The 21,720-nt window shown below is 40.4% G+C and overlaps 1 protein-coding gene across 1 annotated transcript in view; it reads left to right on the forward strand.

Annotated features, from left to right (window-relative positions):
- LOC126464455 (derlin-2) overlaps positions 1-21,720 on the forward strand; it is an 81,669-nt gene that overhangs the window by 7,876 nt on the left and 52,073 nt on the right. The window contains exons 3-4 of the mRNA XM_050096236.1: positions 5,567-5,734; positions 15,381-15,503. Of these exons, the coding sequence (XP_049952193.1) occupies positions 5,567-5,734; positions 15,381-15,503 (291 nt within the window). The remainder of the gene's footprint in view (positions 1-5,566; positions 5,735-15,380; positions 15,504-21,720) is intronic.

Below are 21,720 nucleotides of genomic sequence, written 5' to 3' on the forward strand. Positions count from 1 at the left end.
TCAATTCGCTTTTCGTCATTGTCCTTGAAGTTTAACGCTGGAAACTGTCTTGCAGATTGGCAATGTTGTTTTATGAAGGTAATTGAAAAGTATCTTCCCACCATAATGTGCTACGGAACTCATGAAGTGACAGTGTGTGTTGCTCCATGTCACATTGTGGGTCTGGCACACAGTTCTCTCTTTTAATGGTGAGTGTTGGTAGTTGCAAGCAAGAAGATGTGAACAGAAAAAATATATATAGTGCTTCTATAACCTTTAGAGAGTGTTCTGTTCAGTTCAGCATGTTTTTCTGTTAATAAATTTTAAGTGCTACCCAACTCAATTTTGTTTGCACATGTGCAATAGCACATAGGAACACTCCTACCCACACTGAAACAATAACAAATTAGTGTTTCCTTCATTCTGCTTTCTTCTAGTTTCTTATGGTAGCTTGATTGTTCTAATGGAGTCAGTCTTGTAGTTTGAAAATGAACCACATAAAGTGTTGACTTGTGAAGAATTCATGTTTGTCTGAAAGTGAATATGGCTTAGATTTTGACATTTCCAATGAAGATCGTACTATAACTGTAAATGACGAGAATCTGCTGATATGGTAGTGAGCCTGAGACTACAAGAGGTTCTATACGTAATTTAAATAATGTTTTGGAGGATGATGATAATGAACTTGTCGCTGATATAGTGGTACTACAAGCTTCTGAAAAACTCCCGAAGATACAGAAAAACTGAATGATATTGGCTCATCTGGAAACGTGTAATTTGTCACGTAATGGAAATACCAAGGGACAAGAACAAGATCTATTTTGACAGATATTATACCCCTATAAGTCTAGCTGTACACCTATTCAAGCTAAGGATTTAGAGTGTGGAAATAATCCAGAGGAATAGAACACCAGACTATAAATTTCAAAGTGAAAAGAAGTGGAAGATAGAAGTACATGGATATTCTGAGGAGTACGTTACTGCCATTGACAAAGTGGACATTTCCTCCATTTTGTATAAAGGCAGTAGTATTGTCTGTTTTCTGTGTACTTTTGTTGGGAAGCTTCCAGAATCTGAAGTGAAAAGGTTTGACAGAAAGAAGAGAGAACACAGAATAGTACCATGCCCTGTCGTTGTTTCTGTTTACGCCTCACGTATGGGAAATGTAGATTTATTAGGTAACAACGCCAGCATATAATAATTATACTCAAATGATGATATTTAAGTTCATTTTTCCATCTGATTGAAATAATTATAATAAATTTGTGGATTCTCTACAGCACGCCACTTACTGAAAAAAAAAGAGCAGCATACATGCCAATAAACAGAAGTATTATGGTGGTGCTTTAGTTTGTAGCATTTTTGTTTTGCAGTTTGGCACTCCCATTGCTTATATTAGCATATTGTCATTTGGAAATAGTGAGTGGAGCTGTGGATGCTAGAAAATGGAGTGCCAAGTGGAGAAATTGGAACATTTCCAATGTATTCTTCTGTTTCCGGTCAATAAAGGGGTGACAGCAGTGGAGGCTGGCAGAAATATTTGCTCCATCTATGGGGATAATGCCATTGGACAGAGCACAGAAAGAAAATTGTTTTTTGTTCTAAGGAGGATCATTTTGACAGTAGTGACCCATCATCTTCAGGAAGACCTTCAGGGTTTGATGAATATTGTTTAAATGCATTAATCCACAATGATCCATGCCACTGTACTTGAGAACAGGAAAATGTGATGAACTGCCATCAGTCCACCATTGTGCAACATTTGCATGCAGTGGGAAAGGTTAAAAATCGATTGTATGGATAGTGCATGCTCTAAGCCAAAATCACAAAAATCAGTGGGTGGCCATGTGTGCATCCTTGCTTGCAACACTGACCATTCCTGTTCTGTATCATTACTGATGACGAGGAATGGTGTCTTCATGCAAACATAAGAAAAAGAAAAGAGTGGTTGAGCCCAAACAACATAAGGAAAAGAAAAGAGTGGTTGAGCCCAAACAAAGCAACAACTCCCTGTACAAAGAGAAGTGCACATCCACAATAGATAATGTTATGCACATGGTGGAACAGCAGTGGTGTGATGTACTATCCCGGTCAGTGTGGCTGAGCAGTTCTAAGTGCTTCAGTCTGGAACTGCGCGACCGCTACGGTCACAGGTTCGAATCCTGCCTCGGGCGTGGATGTGTGTGATGTCCTTAGGTTAGTTAGGTTTAAGTAGTTCTAAGTTCTAGGGGACTGATGACCTCGGATGTTAAGTCCGATAGTGCTCAGAGCCATTTGAACCATTTTTTATGTACTATGAATTGCTTCTCTTAGTTGTAACCACCACTGCTGAAATTTATTGTAAACAGCTGAGACATCTTGCAGACACAGTCCAAGAACAATGACCAGGAAGAATGCATGAAGTAATGCTACTACATTATAATGCCTGCCCACATTCTGCTAGACTGACAAAAAAACATGATTACAGGGACCTTATCACCTGATTTTTCGTCCTCAGATTTTCACATTTTGTGTTCTCTGTTGAATAACCTTCAGCGAACTTCCTTTCTGGATGAAAATGCCCTCTGAACGTGGCTCGATGAGGTCTTCACTTCAAAACCAAAAACCATGTGGTTTCTGTAGTTACAGAAGTGAAAATCTACACCAGTGTTGGCACATTGTTGTGGATAGTGAAGGGGAATATATTATTAATGAATAAAGTTTCTGTTATTTGTATCTGTTGTGTTTATTAATCTTATGGAAAAGTGCTACAAACTTATGCACCAACTTAATAGTTTAGAAATGGACTGGCTCAAGCTCTTTGTCAGATTGGTCATGAAGCAAAATGGTGAGGCAGACTATCTAGCACAGATCCAGCAGAGGTCAATAGGTTTAAATATGAGGGATCATCGTTACTTCCAAAGCATGTAAGATTAGATCCCTTTAATCACTGGCCACCCTTCAAATACTGGCCAGTGTGAAATGAGAAGACAACAATGTTCTCTAATTATAAAGGCTATACCTTTGTCATGTGTGAGAAATGCAATGTTGGCTTATGTTTAAATAAAGACAGAAACTGCTTTCTTTCATTCCATAGTATCTGAAGACATATGCCATCCAACCATTTTCAGTAGTATCATTAATTCTATCATAACTGTTCATTTGGTGTTTTTATACTATATACACTAGTATTTATTAATGGCGTAAATTACACTTGGTTTTGCGTAAGTGCAAAATGTAAATGTAATTTATGAGTGAATACAGTAAGTTTCACACAATTTTGCATAATTCAAAGTGTAAACAAATATTTTTACCAGAATTGACAATGTCTTAGTTTTTTTCCAGTATTTTTTCCTGGCATCCTTGAACAGTTTTTTTAAAAAATCATTTGGTGTTAAAAAAAAAGCATGGTATGAAGTGTTAAGGTGAATATGGGCTCCATGTCACATCCAGGTATCTTGAATGAAGTTTACATGTTCCTTCACATAACAAGACAGTTCATAAATACGCAGCCAGCCATAGTACGTTATCACTAGGATTCCACTGTTACTGAGTTTGAGATTTGTACAAGTAAAATTGAATTTGATGCTGTTTTCTTGAATACTACAAAATCTTAGCACCAATGTACTGTCATTTTTTTATTTTTTCAGGGATATAAACAGACTGTTCATTCCTCATGCTTTTTTCTCTCTTCAAAATTATGAACTCTCTTTGATTTCATGCAAAAAAGAAATTAGAGTGCTGAGTGAAATCTGATAGTGACTCTATAACTGCTGTTGTACACCTGTCGCAATGTCACCATAACTGCAAAATGCACATATGACTCACGCATCCTCTGCACTGCTCCACGATTACTAAATATCCATTACTGACACATAGTCTGACACATTTCTCCTACTTCTGCTTCTGTAGCATGGCAGCTAACATCAGCCTCACATTTTCCTAGTTCTATTTTTCACCCTGTATATGAAGTACAAGTGTGGACTTTGGAAGTGGATGTCCCTTTCCAGTATAGACTCATACAGTTGAGTCTGTGCTAACTGTCATTACTTGTTACAGTTTTGAAGCAGATGCAAATGATTGCTCCATTGTCCACAATGGATGATATTCCCTATCTGCACAACACAGTGGATTGATAAATATTAACTATTCCTGGAATGAATCTTCCACTTAGCAGCGTAATGTGTGGACCCCACCATACAGTTTTAATCTGCACAGGAGGTGTCAAATATTGACTTATTCAAAATTTTATCATGTGAGTTTAATAATTTTCATAATGCCACATAGTTATTAATTATATTACCATAAGAAAACTGTCTTCACTGAACACAAACAAATGACTGATGTAGGTCCTCATCATTTGTCCTGCGATGTAGCAGGGCTCTCTCTCTTTTAATGCTCTGTCTCCACATGGCACAGTCTTATGCTTGATCAAAATGGGGACCTGCAGTCTGGATGTCTATATGGTGTGTAACTAGCCGACATTATCTTAGTCTCCTAATAGGTCATTTACCTGAATGAGATATTCACTCTGCAGCGGAGTGTACGCTGATATGAAACTTCCTGGCAGATTAAAACTGTGTGCCCGACCGAGACTTGAACTCGGGACCTTTGCCTTTCGTGGGCAAGTGCTCTACCTTCTGAGCTACCGAAGCACGACTCACGCCCGGTACTCACAGCTTTACTTCTGCCAGTATCTCGTCTCCTTTCTTTCAGGAGTGCTAGTTCTGCAAGGTTCGCAGGAGACCTTCTGTAAAGTTTGGAAGGTAGGAGACGAGATACTGGCAGAAGTAAAGCTGTGAGGACGGGGCATGAGTCGTGTTTCGGTAGCTCAGACAGTAGAGCACTTGCCCACGAAAGGCAAAGGTCCCGAGTTCGAGTCTCGGTCGGGCACACAGTTTTAATCTGCCAGGAAGTTTCAGGTCATTTACCATTATCTTTCAGCGGAAACCTCTTTTTGCTATTGTACTTGGGTCTGCTTTAAATATGTGTTCATCCCAATGTGATGGCATTCCCACTCCACACTGCTTGCAAATGTCGTCATTGATTATAAAGTGTGAAATGTTTTTGTATTCCATTGGCTGTTGGTTTGTCTGTTGTTGCCAATTTACCATTATTATCGGATAATTTTCATTCTGCCATAAAATTTTTTTACAAAAATATTATCAGTAAAAATCAAGGTCAGATTCACATTCAGCAGGATCAGGATTTAAATTCCCATCCAGATTTAGTTTTTCCATTGTATCCCTAAGCCATTTCCGTTTCCTTCCCTGTCCAGCCCAAGCTTTTGCTCGATCTCTGTTTTTTGATGGCATGTTAAAACACTAATATTCCCTTCAATTCCTATCAAAAAAATTATGTACTGAAGTCTGATATGGAATGTAATGTTAATGTCATTAGTGTCATGTAAATTTCTTGTTGTATTAAAAGTGTATTGGCCTAAACTCATGTCAGGACTTTCGGCTTTCAGAACAAAGATCTATATTGCAGCCCTAGTTTTGCATAGCTTTACTTTGTTTGGCTGTTTTACTACAACTTAATATCTCCTGTAGAGTGATTGTCATTGCAGTTATCCATTAAGTTTTACTGAATTTTGGTTTCATTTCAGCTCTGGCGACTGGTGACAACATTCCTGTTCTTCGGGACAGTGGGCTTTAATTTTTTCTTCAGCATGATATTTACGTATAGATATTGTCGCATGCTGGAGGAAGGCTCATTTCGTGGCAGAACAGCAGACTTTGTTATGATGTTCCTATTTGGAGGATTTATGATGATTGTATCCTTTGTTAAAATTTATATGCATAATAACTTGTGGCCAATACCTTCTGTTATGAAAATTGTTACACTCACATTGTTACTGCAGTTGGTGTCACATTACAGTGAAAGTGATAACCTCTCTAAAGTAATGTGTGTGCACACTGATAACACTATTAGCTCTTTGTGTGTCACTGGCTTCTTCAATCTCTTTATGTAGCTGACAAGTACTTCATAGTTGCACTCTTAAGTTACACTGTAAGATTGATAAAAATGAAGCTTGCATAACCCTCAACACACACATACACCCATACTTTAGTCATCCGGTATTTGAGAATGAGAGCACATAGAGACATGCAACAAACCTTACATATAATTTCAAACCTTTATGAAACTGTTTGCCACTGACAGCACCCACAAAATGATGAAAGGAAAAAAGCTCACTGCTTACTGGATTTTTGCTTTGATGCAGTAAAACTGCCACATGAAACATGACATTTTAATTTATTATTTCTTTACTACTAACAGTATACTCAACACTTTTTGTAAACAGTATTCACATGTGCCACTGAATACACCAGAAAAATTATATTATTGTGCAACTTATAGTTTAGGAGATACAGCGTCAAATACAGAGATCTGTGAGAAGCAAGCATAACATTTTAATTTAATATGTCTTTGCCACGAATTCTATTTGCAACATATTTCGCAGACAGTATCCACATATATCACGGAATGTACCTACAAAAATATATCATAATATAACACATAGTTTAGGAGATATGAATTCAGGTACTGAAATGCATCAAAAACTGTGGCATCAAGTATGATGTTTTACTTTATTACTTGTTTATGACTAATTCTATTCACAACACATTTCACAGTGTCCACATATGCTGCTGAACATACCTAGAATATATCATTGCACGACACATAGTTCAGAAGATATGACATCACAAATGTGTAGCTGCTTGAAAACGAAACTGCAGGGTGAAATTCACCAAATAGATAGGCAAAATACATTTGAATCATGTAAAATAGATGTGGAATGTATTTGACAAGTGTGTACGTGAGCAAAGCCATGGGTAAAAACTCGTCCTAAACTCTTGGAACTATTTCAGTCAAATTTGGTATACAAATTAGTTACAATTTAGAAAGAAATACAGTGGTGGTAAGAACCACCAGCGTCCTATAGGGATGAGTGTGATAGTATGGAGAGAGAAGTGGGGAGGAGAAGAAGGAGAGATGCAAGGGGGAAGGATGAGATTGGCACATATAGGGGGAGGAGGAGATGGACTAACAAAAGATTGGAATAAAGACATGCTCAGGCAAAGCAGGGTACTCGGTTAATTCAAAATAAATCTTTGGAGCATTAGAATTTAAGCATGCTCGGCTACATTTACAGTGAAAGCAGTTCTAGACATGAGCATTTGTATGGTTCATGCTTTTAATGGAAGTATATGAGTGCAGTTCAAGAAATAGGATTGAGGACAATATTTAAAAGAAAATCAATATTGCTCTTCTTTTTAGGAATATAACTTTTCCCAATGTCCACTCACTTTTTTAACCCACTCCTGTCTCAATTATGACATTATCTCTTGAGCAGAAATTTTTTGCCTTTGAGCTATTTCTCCATGTTTGGGATCAAGAAGAAACTGCTGGGAGCCAAATTGGGCAAATACAGGGATGCGGCAGCAATTCTTAACACAATTCATGCGTTTTGCAGTAACAGCTTGTGGTGAACATGTTTTTCTTTTTCTTCACCAAAAAGAAGCCTGTTTCCTACAATTTCTTGTCAAAGAGATTGCCTGTAGTACCTTCCAGTGAAGTTTTTCAATTCTCTTAGATGGGAATGTCAATAATTCTAGGAAGGAAACTGCTGGACTTTTGCAGCTGATTTTGCAATACAGGATGAGCACAAAATCTTGCCCTGATAATAAAAATTTATTACAGACTAACTGTTTGACATAATAAGTTACATTCAATGCCATTACATGGTTAGTATTACTAGTTGTTGTGATCAATAGATGGCACTAGTGCTCCACAACGCCGACGCAGTCTGTTAGGTCACGTTAGTTGCTGGCAAAATGGCGTCGAAGCTGGAGAAAGTGCAATGCGTGCTTTGGTTTCACAAAACGAAATCGCCCATTAGTGTTCAGCGTAAATTTTGGGCTTCTTATGGATGTAGCACTCCTGACGTTAAATCAATAAAGCAATGGTATGCAAAGTTTAACAAAATAGGCACCGTTGAAGATCCTCGAAGTGGCAGGCCTTGTGTGAGTGATGCAACTGTTGTTCGTGTTCGGCAGTCGCATCAATGGAGTCCATCTAAATAAACTCATCAAGCATCACGTGAACTTCAAATACCTCAAGCAAGTGTAGTGAAGAGTCTTCTGAAAGGTGTAGGTTGCATGCTTACATAGTGCAAATTGTCCAGGCCTTGCAACCAAATGATTTGCTGACACATGCTGAATTTGCAACTGATATTCTCAACAGGCTTGATGGCACTAATGATTACTTAAATCACATATGCTTTACCGATGAATCCACAGTTCATGTCAGTGGAGTGGTAAATAGGCATAATGTCTGTATATGGGGTGCAGTTACAGCGAAAAAAATGAAGGTTTGGTGTTACCTCATGCCTAACAAGGTTTTTGCACCATTTTTCTTCGGAGAAAAATCCATTACCACTAACATTTATGTAGACGTTTTGCAACAGTTCTTTGCCCCACAGTTAGAAGAATATCAACCATGGATAATTTTCCAGCAAGATGGAGCATCCCCCTCCCCCCCCTCCCCCACTGGGATTTGTTAGTGCATGATTTCCTGGAGGAAACATTTCCAGATCGGTAGATTGGAAGGAACGGTCCAACACCCTGGCCACCCCACTCTCCAAACATTACGCCCGTGAAATTTTTTTCTGGGGCTATATCAAGGCCATAGTCTTTGTCACACCAGTTGCTGACATCGACGAACTGAAGGCTAGATACAAGCTGCTGTGGGTACTGTGACAGAACACGTTACGAAACACCTGGCGGGAACTGGAATACCGCCTCAACATTCTCCAAGCTACCAAGGGAGCACACATTGAGGTTTACTAATGTAAGTGGTCTTATAAAAACTAGTAACACTAACCTATGTTATGGCATCAAATGTAAATTATTATGTCAAACAATCATTCTGTAATAAATGTTACAATCAGGGCAAGACTTTGTGCTTACCCTGTACTTTCAGAAAATCTGCCAGATGCAGTTATTCAGATAAAGAAGAAACAACAAATAGATTTGGTCTCAAAATTTCAGCTGAAAAACAAAATCCATGACAGACAAAAAAAAAAACTCCACCAAAATTCATAGAAACTCAAATAGGTAAAATAGAGCGCCTAAGTAAATTCAAGTATCTTGGAGAAATTATACAACAGAATGGGCTAGAAAAATTAGCAGTAGATGTGGGAGTTAACGAAATGGAGAGCATATGGTTTGACAAAGAATAGTTATAACAAGAAATGCATATCTAGAGAAACAAAACTAAAACACTATACCCCAATGGTATGGCCAGAATGTTTATATGGCTGTGAATGCCTGACAATAAACTATAAGCAGACCATAGGGCAGGGCTTAACAACTGGCCAGTTTTGAGCACGATTACTCGCGTCTGCTCAGGCACGTGCTCACGAGCAGGTGCGAGGTCGCGGAGTAGGGAGGGAGGGGGGGGGGGGGGGCAGGAGGGGAAATGCGTGCGCATGTTTGAATAGGGCCGCAGCTTGCCTATTGAAATCACGACGACTGTGTAACGTTTAAAGTACTACGATCAGCTCTAACAGTCACTTCGCTGGTTAAGAATCGTGTCAAGTCGCCGTTGTGCGACCCCAACCATGCTTTTGCAGTTGGGAAGAATTGTATCTGTTTACAGAAAAAGATGGTGTTGCAAAATGTTTAGTATGTCACAAAACGCTGAATTCTTTCAGGAAATTTAATTTACAGCGACATTATATGTTGTACCACGCGAAAGACTACGGAAGTGGAAAATGTGATGGACCAGATCGTGCACAGGAAGTTATTAAACCTAAAAGAAAGCTATCCGAAGAAGATCTGGACGACGAAGAAAAATAAACTGAGGCAGCTCTCAGAGTGAGTTACAAAATTGCTTTGCTTTTAGCAAAATCCCTGCACCCCTTCACTGATGGCGATTTAATAAAAGAATGTTTGGTAGTTGCAGCGGAACATTTGTGTCCATCTCAAGTTGAACAGTTTCAAATTGTGCCATTATCTAACACGAACATTATGCGTCGCATACAGAACATGGCAGACGACGTCCAGAGCAAGCTTGCAAATATCTGTAAAGATTTTATGGCTTATTCTGTAGCTCTGGACGAAAGTGTTGATATCACTGGAACAGCGCAGCTTGCCATATTTATTAGAGGTGTTAAAAGAGATCTTCAGGTGAGGGAGGAGCTCCTCAATGTAGTAGCCATGAAGAACACTACAACCGGAGGTGATATTTTAAGTAGTATTGAAGAAAGTGTTGAAAATATAGGATTGTCGTGGAATTCTTTAGTTTCAGTGTCTACAGACGGTGCACCAGCGATGACAGGGAAATAATCAGGTTTCGTTGCGCTGTTGAAGGAGAAAATGCAAAAACTGACCATGCCGAATGAAATATGGGGCGTTTACTGTGTGATCCACCAGGAAAACTTATGTGCAAAGAGTATCACTCTAAAAAATGTTATGAGTGTTGTTGTTCGTACAACCAATTATATAAGGAAGCATGGGCTACAACACAAGGCAATTTAAAAGCTTTCTTGAGGATGTAGAAAGTCAGTGTGGCAGCCTGCCTTATTACAGCGAGGTCCGCTGGCTTAGTCGTGGCGAATTATTAAATCGATTTTTTTGCCTATTAGATGAGATAAATATGTTCATGGAAATAAATAACATGTGTGTTCCTGAATTGAAAGAGCCTTCATGGAAATGTGGTCTCGCATTCTTAGCAGATTTAACTAGCCATCTGAATGCTTTGAACATTCCACTACAAGGTAAAAATCTGCTAATTACTTATTTCATAGATCAAATACGAGCTTTTAAAATGAAATTGACACTTTGGGTGAGTCAGCTGGAAACAGGAAATCTAGCTCATTTTCCTAAATTATCATCCATGCAAGATGTTCACAAAGACTGTGAACATTATTCCCATAGTTTAGTTGCCCTTAAGGAAGAATTTGATCAATGCTTTCAAGATCTGACAACACTAGACAGTGATTTTGATCTGTTCTACTCTCCATATTCAGTGAATATTGAAGAGATTCGTCCTGAGCTGCAACTAGAAATTATTGACCTGCAGTGTGACAGAGAATACAGAGACAAATTTCAGAACAAGAAAAACATTTTGGAATTCTACAGACACTTTCCTCAGGATAGATTTCCTCGTTTGCACAAACTGGCGGCTACAATAATATCAATGTTCGGTTCCACGTATGTTTGTGAACAACTGTTCTCTGCTATGAAATGTAACAAGACGCGCCTGAGAAACGCATTGTCTGATCAAAATTTAAACTGCACGCTGCGCCTACGATGCACAAGAACAATTACTCCGAACATAGATGCAATTGTAAAGGGCAAAAAGTACAAGATAACCGAGAATCTCACACTTCAGTGACACCTTTTATTGTGTAATAGTTCACAAATTAATACGAATGTAGAGGCATACACTAAGCTAATAAAATTATGTGGCACGTGTACATTCTCCTTTATTTGTTTCAATTGTCACAGTAATAATTCGTGAGTGATATCCCTGCAGGTGGCCGCAGATTTACATTGACTGGCGGCAGCTGTTGTGTGCCCCACGTGACTCTCCCCACTCTCAGCTCTGGTCCGGTAGTGGGGGTAGCGTGCTCGCGCTGCTCTGTGCTCGCGCCTTGCTGTTCATAGCTTGCTCCGCGAGCACATATGTTGTGAAGCCCTACCATAGGAGGTGCAATACAAACTACAGATGGCTGGAAAATGAGAAGTAATGGGGGGATCTAAAAAAAAATGTAGAGGAAATCAGAAGTAGTAGTTAAAAGAAGATTAATCTGTTTTGGACAACACCTCTACTGAATGACTTGCAAAACAGATGTTCCTGTATTTCTGGAAGAAGAAATCAACAGTAGCGTGGATTACAGAAATGAGGAAATATCTAGAAAGAAACATCAAAGAATACGAAATAACAGACAGAAATCTGTTTAAGAATAAAATATTAAATTTAGAAGACTTTCAGTGCAGAAGAAATACAACATGGACAGAAGAAAGAGAAAGACTACAAGGGAAGATGATGGCACACTGGAAAAATAGAAAATACCAAGAAAAGAAGAGGAAATGAAAATGTTTCATGGTTCTTGTTGGTCAATAAGGAAATAAAAATATAAAAATTAAAAGAAAAAAAATCACATGATGGATTGGTGTTGAAAAATTGGCAGGCTGATGATGGCTGTTGCGATTACAAATGTTGGACAGCAAGTGAGTGTGGTTTTGAACTATTGTGCCATGTTTTGAGAAATTTAAGAGAGGTCTGTAGGACTTCAGTTGAGTTCCACAAGGACTTCAGTTGAATTCCACAATTGCTCACACTGGGCAATTAGTAAGTGCGTCTTTGAATTACAAAACTGTGTTGAGAGCAACTTAAGCAAGATCCAATAGACTGTTTATGTGAAGTTGTCATTGTGGATCATATGTGGATTAATCATCATACAGGAAACCAGGCAGCAATCAAAACAATGGATTACTTTTAGTGACTGTTACAGAAAAGGTGTCGATGCTCCCATTAGCTGAAAATGTTAAGAGGACATTTTTTAGGATGCAAAGGTCATCTTATATGAAGATGAGACCCTTCGCATCCCTAAAATTCATCGCCATAACTTTTCTGGTTGATTGAGCCAACTCTGCTTTATTTCGAGCAGATTTACGAGAAGCAGCCAATTGTTTTGATTGTTTCTTGGCATTTCGTTGAATGTGACAAAACAGCGTTGAACAAAATTGAACTCTTGTCACTGATGACGAAGGATCACTTTAAACAGTACCTAATTTTACTTTTATTTCATCTTGTGTTTTCCCTTCCAAAAGCAAAAAAAATGGTTCAAATGGCTCTAAGCACTATGGGACTTAACATCTGAGGTCATCAGTCCCCTAGACTTAGAACTACTTAAACCTAACTAACCCAAGGACATAACACACATCCATGCCCGAGTCAGGATTAGAACCTGCAACCATTAGCAGCAGCGCAGTTCCGGACTGAAGCACATAGAACTGTTCGGCCACAGCGGCCGGCTTCCAAAGCAAAAGGTGAATCACAAAATGACAATGCACTATTTCCATCATAGCGAAAACCTCGTAGCACAATTTACTGCAATGGCTTCCAAATTCTAACAAGCCTATTAATCAGTGCATTTTTGTTTTAACATCATCCAACGGATGGTGGCACACGGTAGTAACACAAACTTGGTTTGTAAATGTTGCCTGTCTTCAAATATAGATATTTATTGAAGTTTCTCTTGTTGATATTTACAGCCATATTGTGGCTTTCAAGCTTGAAAGCATGTTGTTTATCAGGTACTGTCTTTCTGTGTATATTGTAGCTGGATTTGTTGATGGAGTTTTCTCTCTGGCCATTGTAGTCTGTGGGGAGGTATTTTATTTCCCTCCTGCCCCTCAACAGCCAGAGGATGCTGACAAGCATTCCCCAATCCGCCATCAAGGGATGCACTTTCTAGATTGAGGCTTCCCCAAAATGAGAAGACAGGGACAGAGTGGAGAGAGGAACATGGTGGGAGGACAGGAAAAAGTGGAGAAGTCTCTGTTCTAAGCAGTTTCAGCCAGGAGCTAGAAACTGTAGATGATGATGATGATGATGATGATGATGATGTGACACTATTTTGTCCACAAGTCTGCAAATAAAACTTGAAACCACACTCTTCCCCTTCCTCCATTCCATCCAGTTCATAGTAAACTAAACTGACCTAGTTCTAGATTTCCTTGCCCTGGGAATATTTGCATTACGTTCTGTCTGTGTAACTTGTGTCATCTGTTCACTGTTTGATTGTGACATTGCCTCACACCAATTATGAGATATTCTGTAGTGTGCAGAGTTCCTGAAACTTAAAACACGCATGTCTAATACTTCAGCATTTTTCAATAATGGTGTGCTTACTGAACAGATATAACTTTGCAAATAGTAATGACTATATGTAAATGAACAGAGTGATTTCTATGAAATGTACATTGAAGCAATATTCTAGGTTTCATTACAAAGAAATCTAGTAAATAAGTGAATTATTGTTTTTTTGTACTCACATAGTAGTAGTCCAGTACCCGTAATCACTTAAAACCAACTATTTATATCTTATCCAAATAAAATGTGTGTAGTGCTGTGTACATCAGTGTGCTTTGAAAGGAAATAGATAGAGATAGGACAAAGAATACAAAAGAATCAGTAACACATGAGAGGCTGTCAAATAAAAACTAGGCAGATGGGATCTTAACAGAAGAAAGTGGGGTTCTGTTTTTCCCAATTGAGATATGTAAACCTGAAAAGTAAGTAAGCTGTTTATTATTTTGAAAGTAATCACCATAACTGTTAGTACATTTATCGCACTGAGACAAGACAGTCTATGCATTCATGGAAAACTGTTTGTGGTTGCCTAAAGACTCACAACTGTACCCAGGTGTGCACCTCTTCATCCAGAGCAGATCAACTGCCAAGAATCTCTTTCGTCATGGAACCAAAAATATGGGAATTGGGTTGGGGGGGATACAGGTCCATTTGAAGGATATATAAGGGACTCCCAGTGAAATGTCTGCATCATAGCCAAAACAACCCTGGCAACATTTGGGCCCCCATATTACCAATGATGTTTAAACTATGTTGCAGAAGTTTTGCTGGGAAGCCCTTACACATTTTCTATACAGTCCCGTTTTCTCCCCATGTGATATTTATATTTTTGGTGCCATGAAGGAAGATATTCGTGACTGTCGATTTGCTTTGCACAAATAAGTGTGTGCCTGGGTACAATCATGGTCCTGTAGGCTACAGCAGACATTATCCATGAAGGCATTGACAGTCTTGTCTCTGTGGGATAAATGCATTAACAAGTATGTTGTTCACTTTTGAAATAATAAACAGTTTATTTACTTTTTAGGGTTCCATGCCTCAGTTGGTAAAACCAGAACTTTCGTTGAATTACTTTATTTTGTTTGTCTCTCTGCCCGTTAATACCCTGTTTTCTTAGGACTGGGTATAGGTATCAAATTAAAATTTATGTCAAATACTAAGGTCTACAGTTCCTTGATAGTGTAAGTAATTCGAGAGCTTCTGAGCCAAGACACTGAACAGGTGTGGCCTTATATGTTACATATTTTGATACCTGCAAGCTCACTCTTCAAAACATATAGACAATCTATCTGTGTACATAATTAAGTTTGTATGGGACCCTCAGAGTCCTACTGGCACTTGTCTTTTGTTTTCCCTCCCCCATCTGCCTCGTTTCCATTTGACTGCCCATTATACATTCTATAGGTGCATTACAAAATAAATGGTACAGTCATTGTTGATATCTTACCAGGTGCACACTATGTAGCTTGATCAGAGTGTAATTACATCCTTTGCTTGATTTGTTTTTAATTTTTCCTTATCTAAGCCAGCTTTTTGCGTATTTTATTAATCTGCTCTTTCTTGGACAAGCATTTACAATAATGCTAGTATATGTGTGGTCTCGAAGAAATCCATTTGTGCGAATGAATTTTTTTGGCCTAATGAATTTCCAGGTGAGTAAATCATGATTGCCATTCAATAAGTAAACTCTAACATGATAATTTCTGAATTGAAAGAATTTATGAAATGTTTGCCATGAAACTTGTTTGCCCAAAATATACACTGTTTCAGTTTGCTATTAAGTGAAGAAAGAACTTAACCACACCAGAAAGGCAAAGACTTGTACAATCTGTAGTAATTCCATTTTATCTGATGTGAGAGGACTTCTGTGAGTGGCTGGTTGTTCATTGCCAGCTTAGTGAAGGCGGGGGAAAAAAAATAGCGTTTGCACAAAATGAAGCAAGTAGCATGTAAGCGATTATGCTTATGTGCAGTTCTAGTTCACCACCTGGTCCCATGGAAAGTACACTAAGTGGAGCTATCATCATACCACTGAGGCACATACTGATAAAGAGCTCTTGGGGTTCTGCTGAAAGGCATTTTGTCATGCTTCCGATAATTTCCCTCAATGAGAAAATTGGATAATTTTGTAGTTTTTGACAAAATAATTTAATTGGATAGATAAACAATCTACTCTCCAAGCAGTGGCAGAACACACACATAAACAAAGGTTATAATTAGGCAACCTTTCAGAGCCAGTGGCCCCTTCTTCACGCAGAAGGGTTGAAGGGGAAGGAAGAGGGGTGAAGGAAAAGGACTGGAGAGGTCTAAGAAAAGGGGTAGATTTCGGAAAAGTCACCCAGAACCGCAGGACAGGGAAGACTTACCACACAGGATGAGAAGGAAAGACTGATTGTTGGGGACTGCATTGGACAAGATTTGAAAACCTGAGAGCTTAAAGGTAGAAGACAGGGTAATACGCAAGACAGAGATAACTGCCTATGAAAACTGCCAGTGAAAACTAGATGGGTAGATGTAGAAAACTAAAATGGAGTGAAGGAAAGAGTAGTACTGTGAAGAAATGCTGAGATGGAAGAAATTAATGTAAATTAAGGCCAGGTGAGTGGTGAGAACCAAGGACGTGTTTTAGCCCTAGTTCCCACCTGCGGAGCTCCGAGAAACTTGTGTCTGGGGGAAGAATCCAGACGGTGTGTATGGTGAAACAGGCAGCGAGATCACGATTGTCATGTTATAGAGCATGCTCTGCACCAGGATATTGCTTGTTGACAGTATACACCCTCTGCCTATGCCCATTCATCCTAATTGATAATTGGTGGTAGTCATGACTATGTAAAAGACTGAACAGTGTTTACATAACAGCTGGTGTACGACGTGTCGTTTCAGATGGTTCTCCTTTTGATAGCATATGTCTTGCCAGTCACAGGGCTGTTATTGGTGGTGACAGGAGAGTGCATAGGACAAGTCTTGCAGCAAGATGTTCACAGGGGTAACAGCCATAAGGTAGGGAGATAGGTACAGAAGGAGCATAGGGTCTGACAAGAATATTGCGGAGATTGGGAAAGCGATAAAAAGCTATTCTAGATGTGATGGGCAAGATTTCGCACAAAATGGATCTCATTTCAGGGCATGATTTAGGAAGTCATGCCCCTGTCGAAGTATCTGATTAATCCATTCCAGACCGGCACTCCAGAGTTGTTTTTGGAGGGATCAGCAGTATCAGGATTGGATGTGATGGCCTGAGAAATCTGCTTTTGAGCTAGGCTGGTTGGGTAATTACATGCAGTGAAGGCTAAGTGAGACTAGTGGTGTACTGCTGTAAAGAGTCTGCAACCGAAGAAATATGTTTGCCTCGAATGCCAAGGCTCTATGAGAGGGAATATTTGACATGGGAAGGATGGCAACTGTCAAAATGTAAGTACTATTGTTTGTTGGTAGGTTTAATGTGGGCGGAAATGTGTAGCTTGCCTTCGTTGAGGATGAGATCAACATCAAGGGAAGTGGCAAGGGATTCAGAATAGGACCATGTGAAATTTCATTGAGAGAAGGTATTCAGAGATTCTAGGCATTTTAACAGGTCAGTCTCATATGAATCCCTATGGTAAAGATGTCATCGATGTATCTAAATCAAACCAGGGGCTGAAGACTTATGAATCCCAGGAAAGACCCCTCCAAGCAACCCATGAAAAGGTTGGCATAGGATGGAGCCAGGTTCATCCCCATGGCCGTAGCCCTGATCTGTTTGTAAGTCTTTCCCTCAAAGATAACGTAGTTGTTGGTAAGTATAATGTTGATAAAGATTAGTAGGAAGGATGTTATCGGTCTGGAATCAGGTGGTCACTGACTGAGGAAATGTTCAGCAGCGTACAGACCATTACGCGGGTGATGTTGATATAGAGAGAGGGAGGTAGCATCAGTGGTGACAAGCAAAGTGTGTGGTTGGGGATGGGAGGGGCATGGATTTCAGACAATCAAGGAAATTTTTGATATATCTGATATAGGAGGGAAGTCTTTGTACTAGGGTTGCAGGTGCTGCTCAACTAAGGCAACACCATTCTCACCTCAGCCTTCACTGCACATAATTACCCAACCAGCCTAGGTCTGGAATGGATTAATCAGCTACTGTGACATAGCCATGACTTCCTAAAATCATGCCCTGAAATGACATCAGTTCTGTCTGAAATCTTGCCCACCAGACCCAGAATAGCTCTTCGTTGCCCTCCCAATCTCCACAATATTCTTGTCAGACCCTATGCTCCACCTGCACCCATCTCCCTACCCTACGGCTCCTACCCCTGTGACTGTCCTCACTGCAAGACTTGCTCTCTCCACACTCCTACCACCCCTATAGCAACCCTGTAACTGGCAAAACATATACTATCAAAGGGAGAGCCACCTGTGAAACGACACATATCATACACCAGCAGTTATGTAAACACAACATGGGCTACAACATGCCCTTGGTTCTCGCCACCCACTTGGCCTCAATTTAAGTTAATTTCTTCCGTTTCAGCATATCTTCGCTGTAACTACTCTTTTCTTCATTCCATTTCAGTTTTCTACATCTTTAATTGTCTTACCCATCTATTTTTCACCCCCCCCCCCCCTTCCACCTCTGTTGCGTGCAATGCACTTAGCTTTACACTATTATTAACTCATGCATGATGTTTATGTAGTAATCTCTGTCTTGCATATTAGCCTGTCTTCGACCTTTAAGCTTGCAGGTTTTCAAATCGCATACAGTGCAGTCCACAACAATCAGTCTTTCCTTCTCATCCCATGTGGTAAGTCTCCCTTAACCCATGGTTCTGGGTGACTTTCCCGAAATCTATCCCTTTTCCTAGACCTCTCCAGTCGTTTTCCTTCACCCCTCTTCGTTCCCCTTCAACCGTTCTGCCTGAAGAAGGACCCACTGGCTCTGAAAGCTTGCCTAATTACAACCTTTGTTTATGTGTGTGTTCTGCCGCTGCTTGGTGAGTAGATTTTGTACCCATCCAATTACATAATTTTGTGAAAGTATACAGTGGGCAACAATTAATCTCACTGATCTTAGCCTTTGTGTCTGTTGTAACTGACTGACACAACCAAACTCCAACAGACACATAGGTTAAGATCAGTGAGGGTACTTGTTGCCCACTCTATCCTTTGCTGTACAGAGGTTGTTCGTGCCTTTCGGCACTGTGTTGTATGAATAATTATAGTTAATAGCATGGTATATGGTTTGAGAATGGGCATGTCAGCAGAGCTTTATATCAGTGCAACTGAGACAGATGAAATAAAAGTAATTGTCCAATTTTCTCGGTACTGACAGTTGCGGTCAACCATCCCATGGCAACATGCCTCAAATAAACAAATTCCCAGCAGTGTTTGCAGAATTCTGTGAAATGATTTCTGCTATTGTCTGACAAAATTATTGTGACGTGAGGATTCAGTGAATAATTTATATATATATATATATATAAAGATTTCATTCATTTTCTTTTCTCTTTCATTTGAGAAGAGTGAGGATCATTAATTTTAAAATCTCATCTGGAAAACTTAAGAACCAAATGTGTCAGAAGCTTTTAAAAAGAACAGTATTATGAAAAGGAAAATTGCTACTCAACATAGAGCGGAGATGCTGAGTCACAGATAGGCACAACAAAAATCAAAAATACTGTCACAGATAACCTTTCTGCCAGTATGGCCTTCGTCAAAATTAGGCCACACACACACACACACACACACACACACACACACACACACACACACACACACACACACAAAATGCAGTCTCTGGCAACTGAAGCCACATTGCGAGCAGCAGCACCAGTGCATCATGGGAATGGCAGCTGGGTGGGGGTAAGGAGGAGGTTGGGTTGTGGAGGGGGGAGGAATAGTAGGGTGGGGTGGGGGACAGTTAGATGTGCTGTGGAGTGCACAGGGAGAAGGTGGAGAGAGGTTAAGGCAGCTATGTGCAGTTGGGAGGTTATACGGAGTGCAGAGAAGCGGTTGGGGGGGGGGGGGGGGGGGAGCGGAAAAGGAGAGAAGTAAAACTGGGTGCAATGATAGCCTGGTGTGCATCACAGGGAACAGGGAAGGGGCTGGATGGGTGAGGACAATGACTAATGAAGGCTGAGACCAGGAGGCTTACGGGAACATAGGATATATTGCAGGGAAAGTTCCCACCTGCGCAGTTCAGAAAAACTGGTGTTGGTGGGAAGGATCTGTATGGCACAGGCTGTGAAGCAGTCATTGAAATGAAGGATATCATGTTGGGCAGCTCTAACTCAACATGTCCAATGCCACCTCAAAAAGCTCTCCAAGCTGCTGACCTCCTACTCCTGCCTTGGAGTACCGCTGTCCACCACCTCTACAACAACTTCCAAACCTCCTACACGTCCCCTCATAGCTGACAAACCCTGTCTTGCAGACCTACTACATTTACCCCACCCTCCAAAACTCCCTACCTTCTACGTGCTTCCTAAAGTCTGTAAACCCAACCACCCAGGATGCTCCATTGTGGCTGGTTACTGTGCCCCCACTGAGAGAATCTCTGCACTCGTAGACCAATACCTTCAACCTATTACCCAGAACTCATCCTCCTATAGAAAAGATACCAGCCATTTTCTCCACCGATTAACCACAGTTCTTGTCCCCTTACCGCATGGTGCTCTGCTCATCACTGTTGCTTCCACATCCCTTTACACTAACTTCCCTAATTTCCATGACCTTACCACTATTGAACACTACCTCTCCCAATACCGGACGGATTCCAAACCAACAGCCTCTTTCGTAGTTGCCATGACCAACTATATCCTCACCCACAATTACTTCTCCTTTGAAGGCATTATCTACAAACAAATCCAGGGTACAGCTATGGGCACCCATGTGGCACCATCCTATGCCAACCTATTCATGGCCTATCTAGAGGAATCCTTCCTAAACACCCAGAATCCTTAACTGCTCACCTGGTTCAGATTAATTGATTACATCTTTGTGATTTGGATCGAGGTTGAGGACACCCTATCCATATTCCTTCAGAACCTCAACAGCAGTTAACCCCATTTGCTTCACATGGTCCAACTAAACCCAACAAACCCTAGATATTGACCTCCACCTCAGAGATGGCTACATCAGTACCCCTGCCCATATCAAACCTACTTGCCACCAACAATACCTCCACTTGGAAAGCTGCCATCCATTCCATACCAAGAAGTCCCTTCCATACCAAGAAGTCCCTTCCATACAGCCAAGCCGCCCATGGTCATCGCATCTGCAGTGATGAGCGGCCGCTCTTGAAATATACCAAGGGTCTCACTGAAGCCTTCACAGACCATAATTATCCTTGTACAAAAACAAATCTCCCGTGCCTTATCTTTCTTGTCTCCCACCACCTCCCAAAGTCTCACTGTCCGGCCACAGAGAAGCATTCCCCTCGTAACTCAGTACCACCCAGGACTGGAGCAACTGAATTACAGTCTCCATCATGGTTTCGATTACCTCTTGTTGTGCCCTGAAATGAGAAATGTCCTGCCTACTATTTCTCACACCCCTCCCACAGTAGTATTCCACTGTCCACTGAACCTACACAATATACTCGTCCATCCCTACACAACCCCTGATCCCAAACCCTTAGCTCATGGCTCCTATCCCTGTAATAGACCTAGATACAAGACCTGTCCCATACATCCTCCCACCACCACCACCTACTCCAGTCTGGTCACAAACATCACCTATCCCATCAAAGGCAGGGCTACCTGTGAGACCAGTCATGTGGTCAACAAGCTAAGCTGCAGCCTCTGTGCTGCATTGTATGTAGGCATGACAACCAACAAGCTGTCTATCTGCATGAATGGCCACTGACAAACTCTGGCCAAGAAACAGGTGGAC

Source organism: Schistocerca serialis, chromosome 1 (assembly GCF_023864345.2).
Source record: "Schistocerca serialis cubense isolate TAMUIC-IGC-003099 chromosome 1, iqSchSeri2.2, whole genome shotgun sequence".
In the NCBI taxonomy this organism is placed as follows: Eukaryota; Metazoa; Arthropoda; class Insecta; order Orthoptera; family Acrididae; genus Schistocerca; species Schistocerca serialis.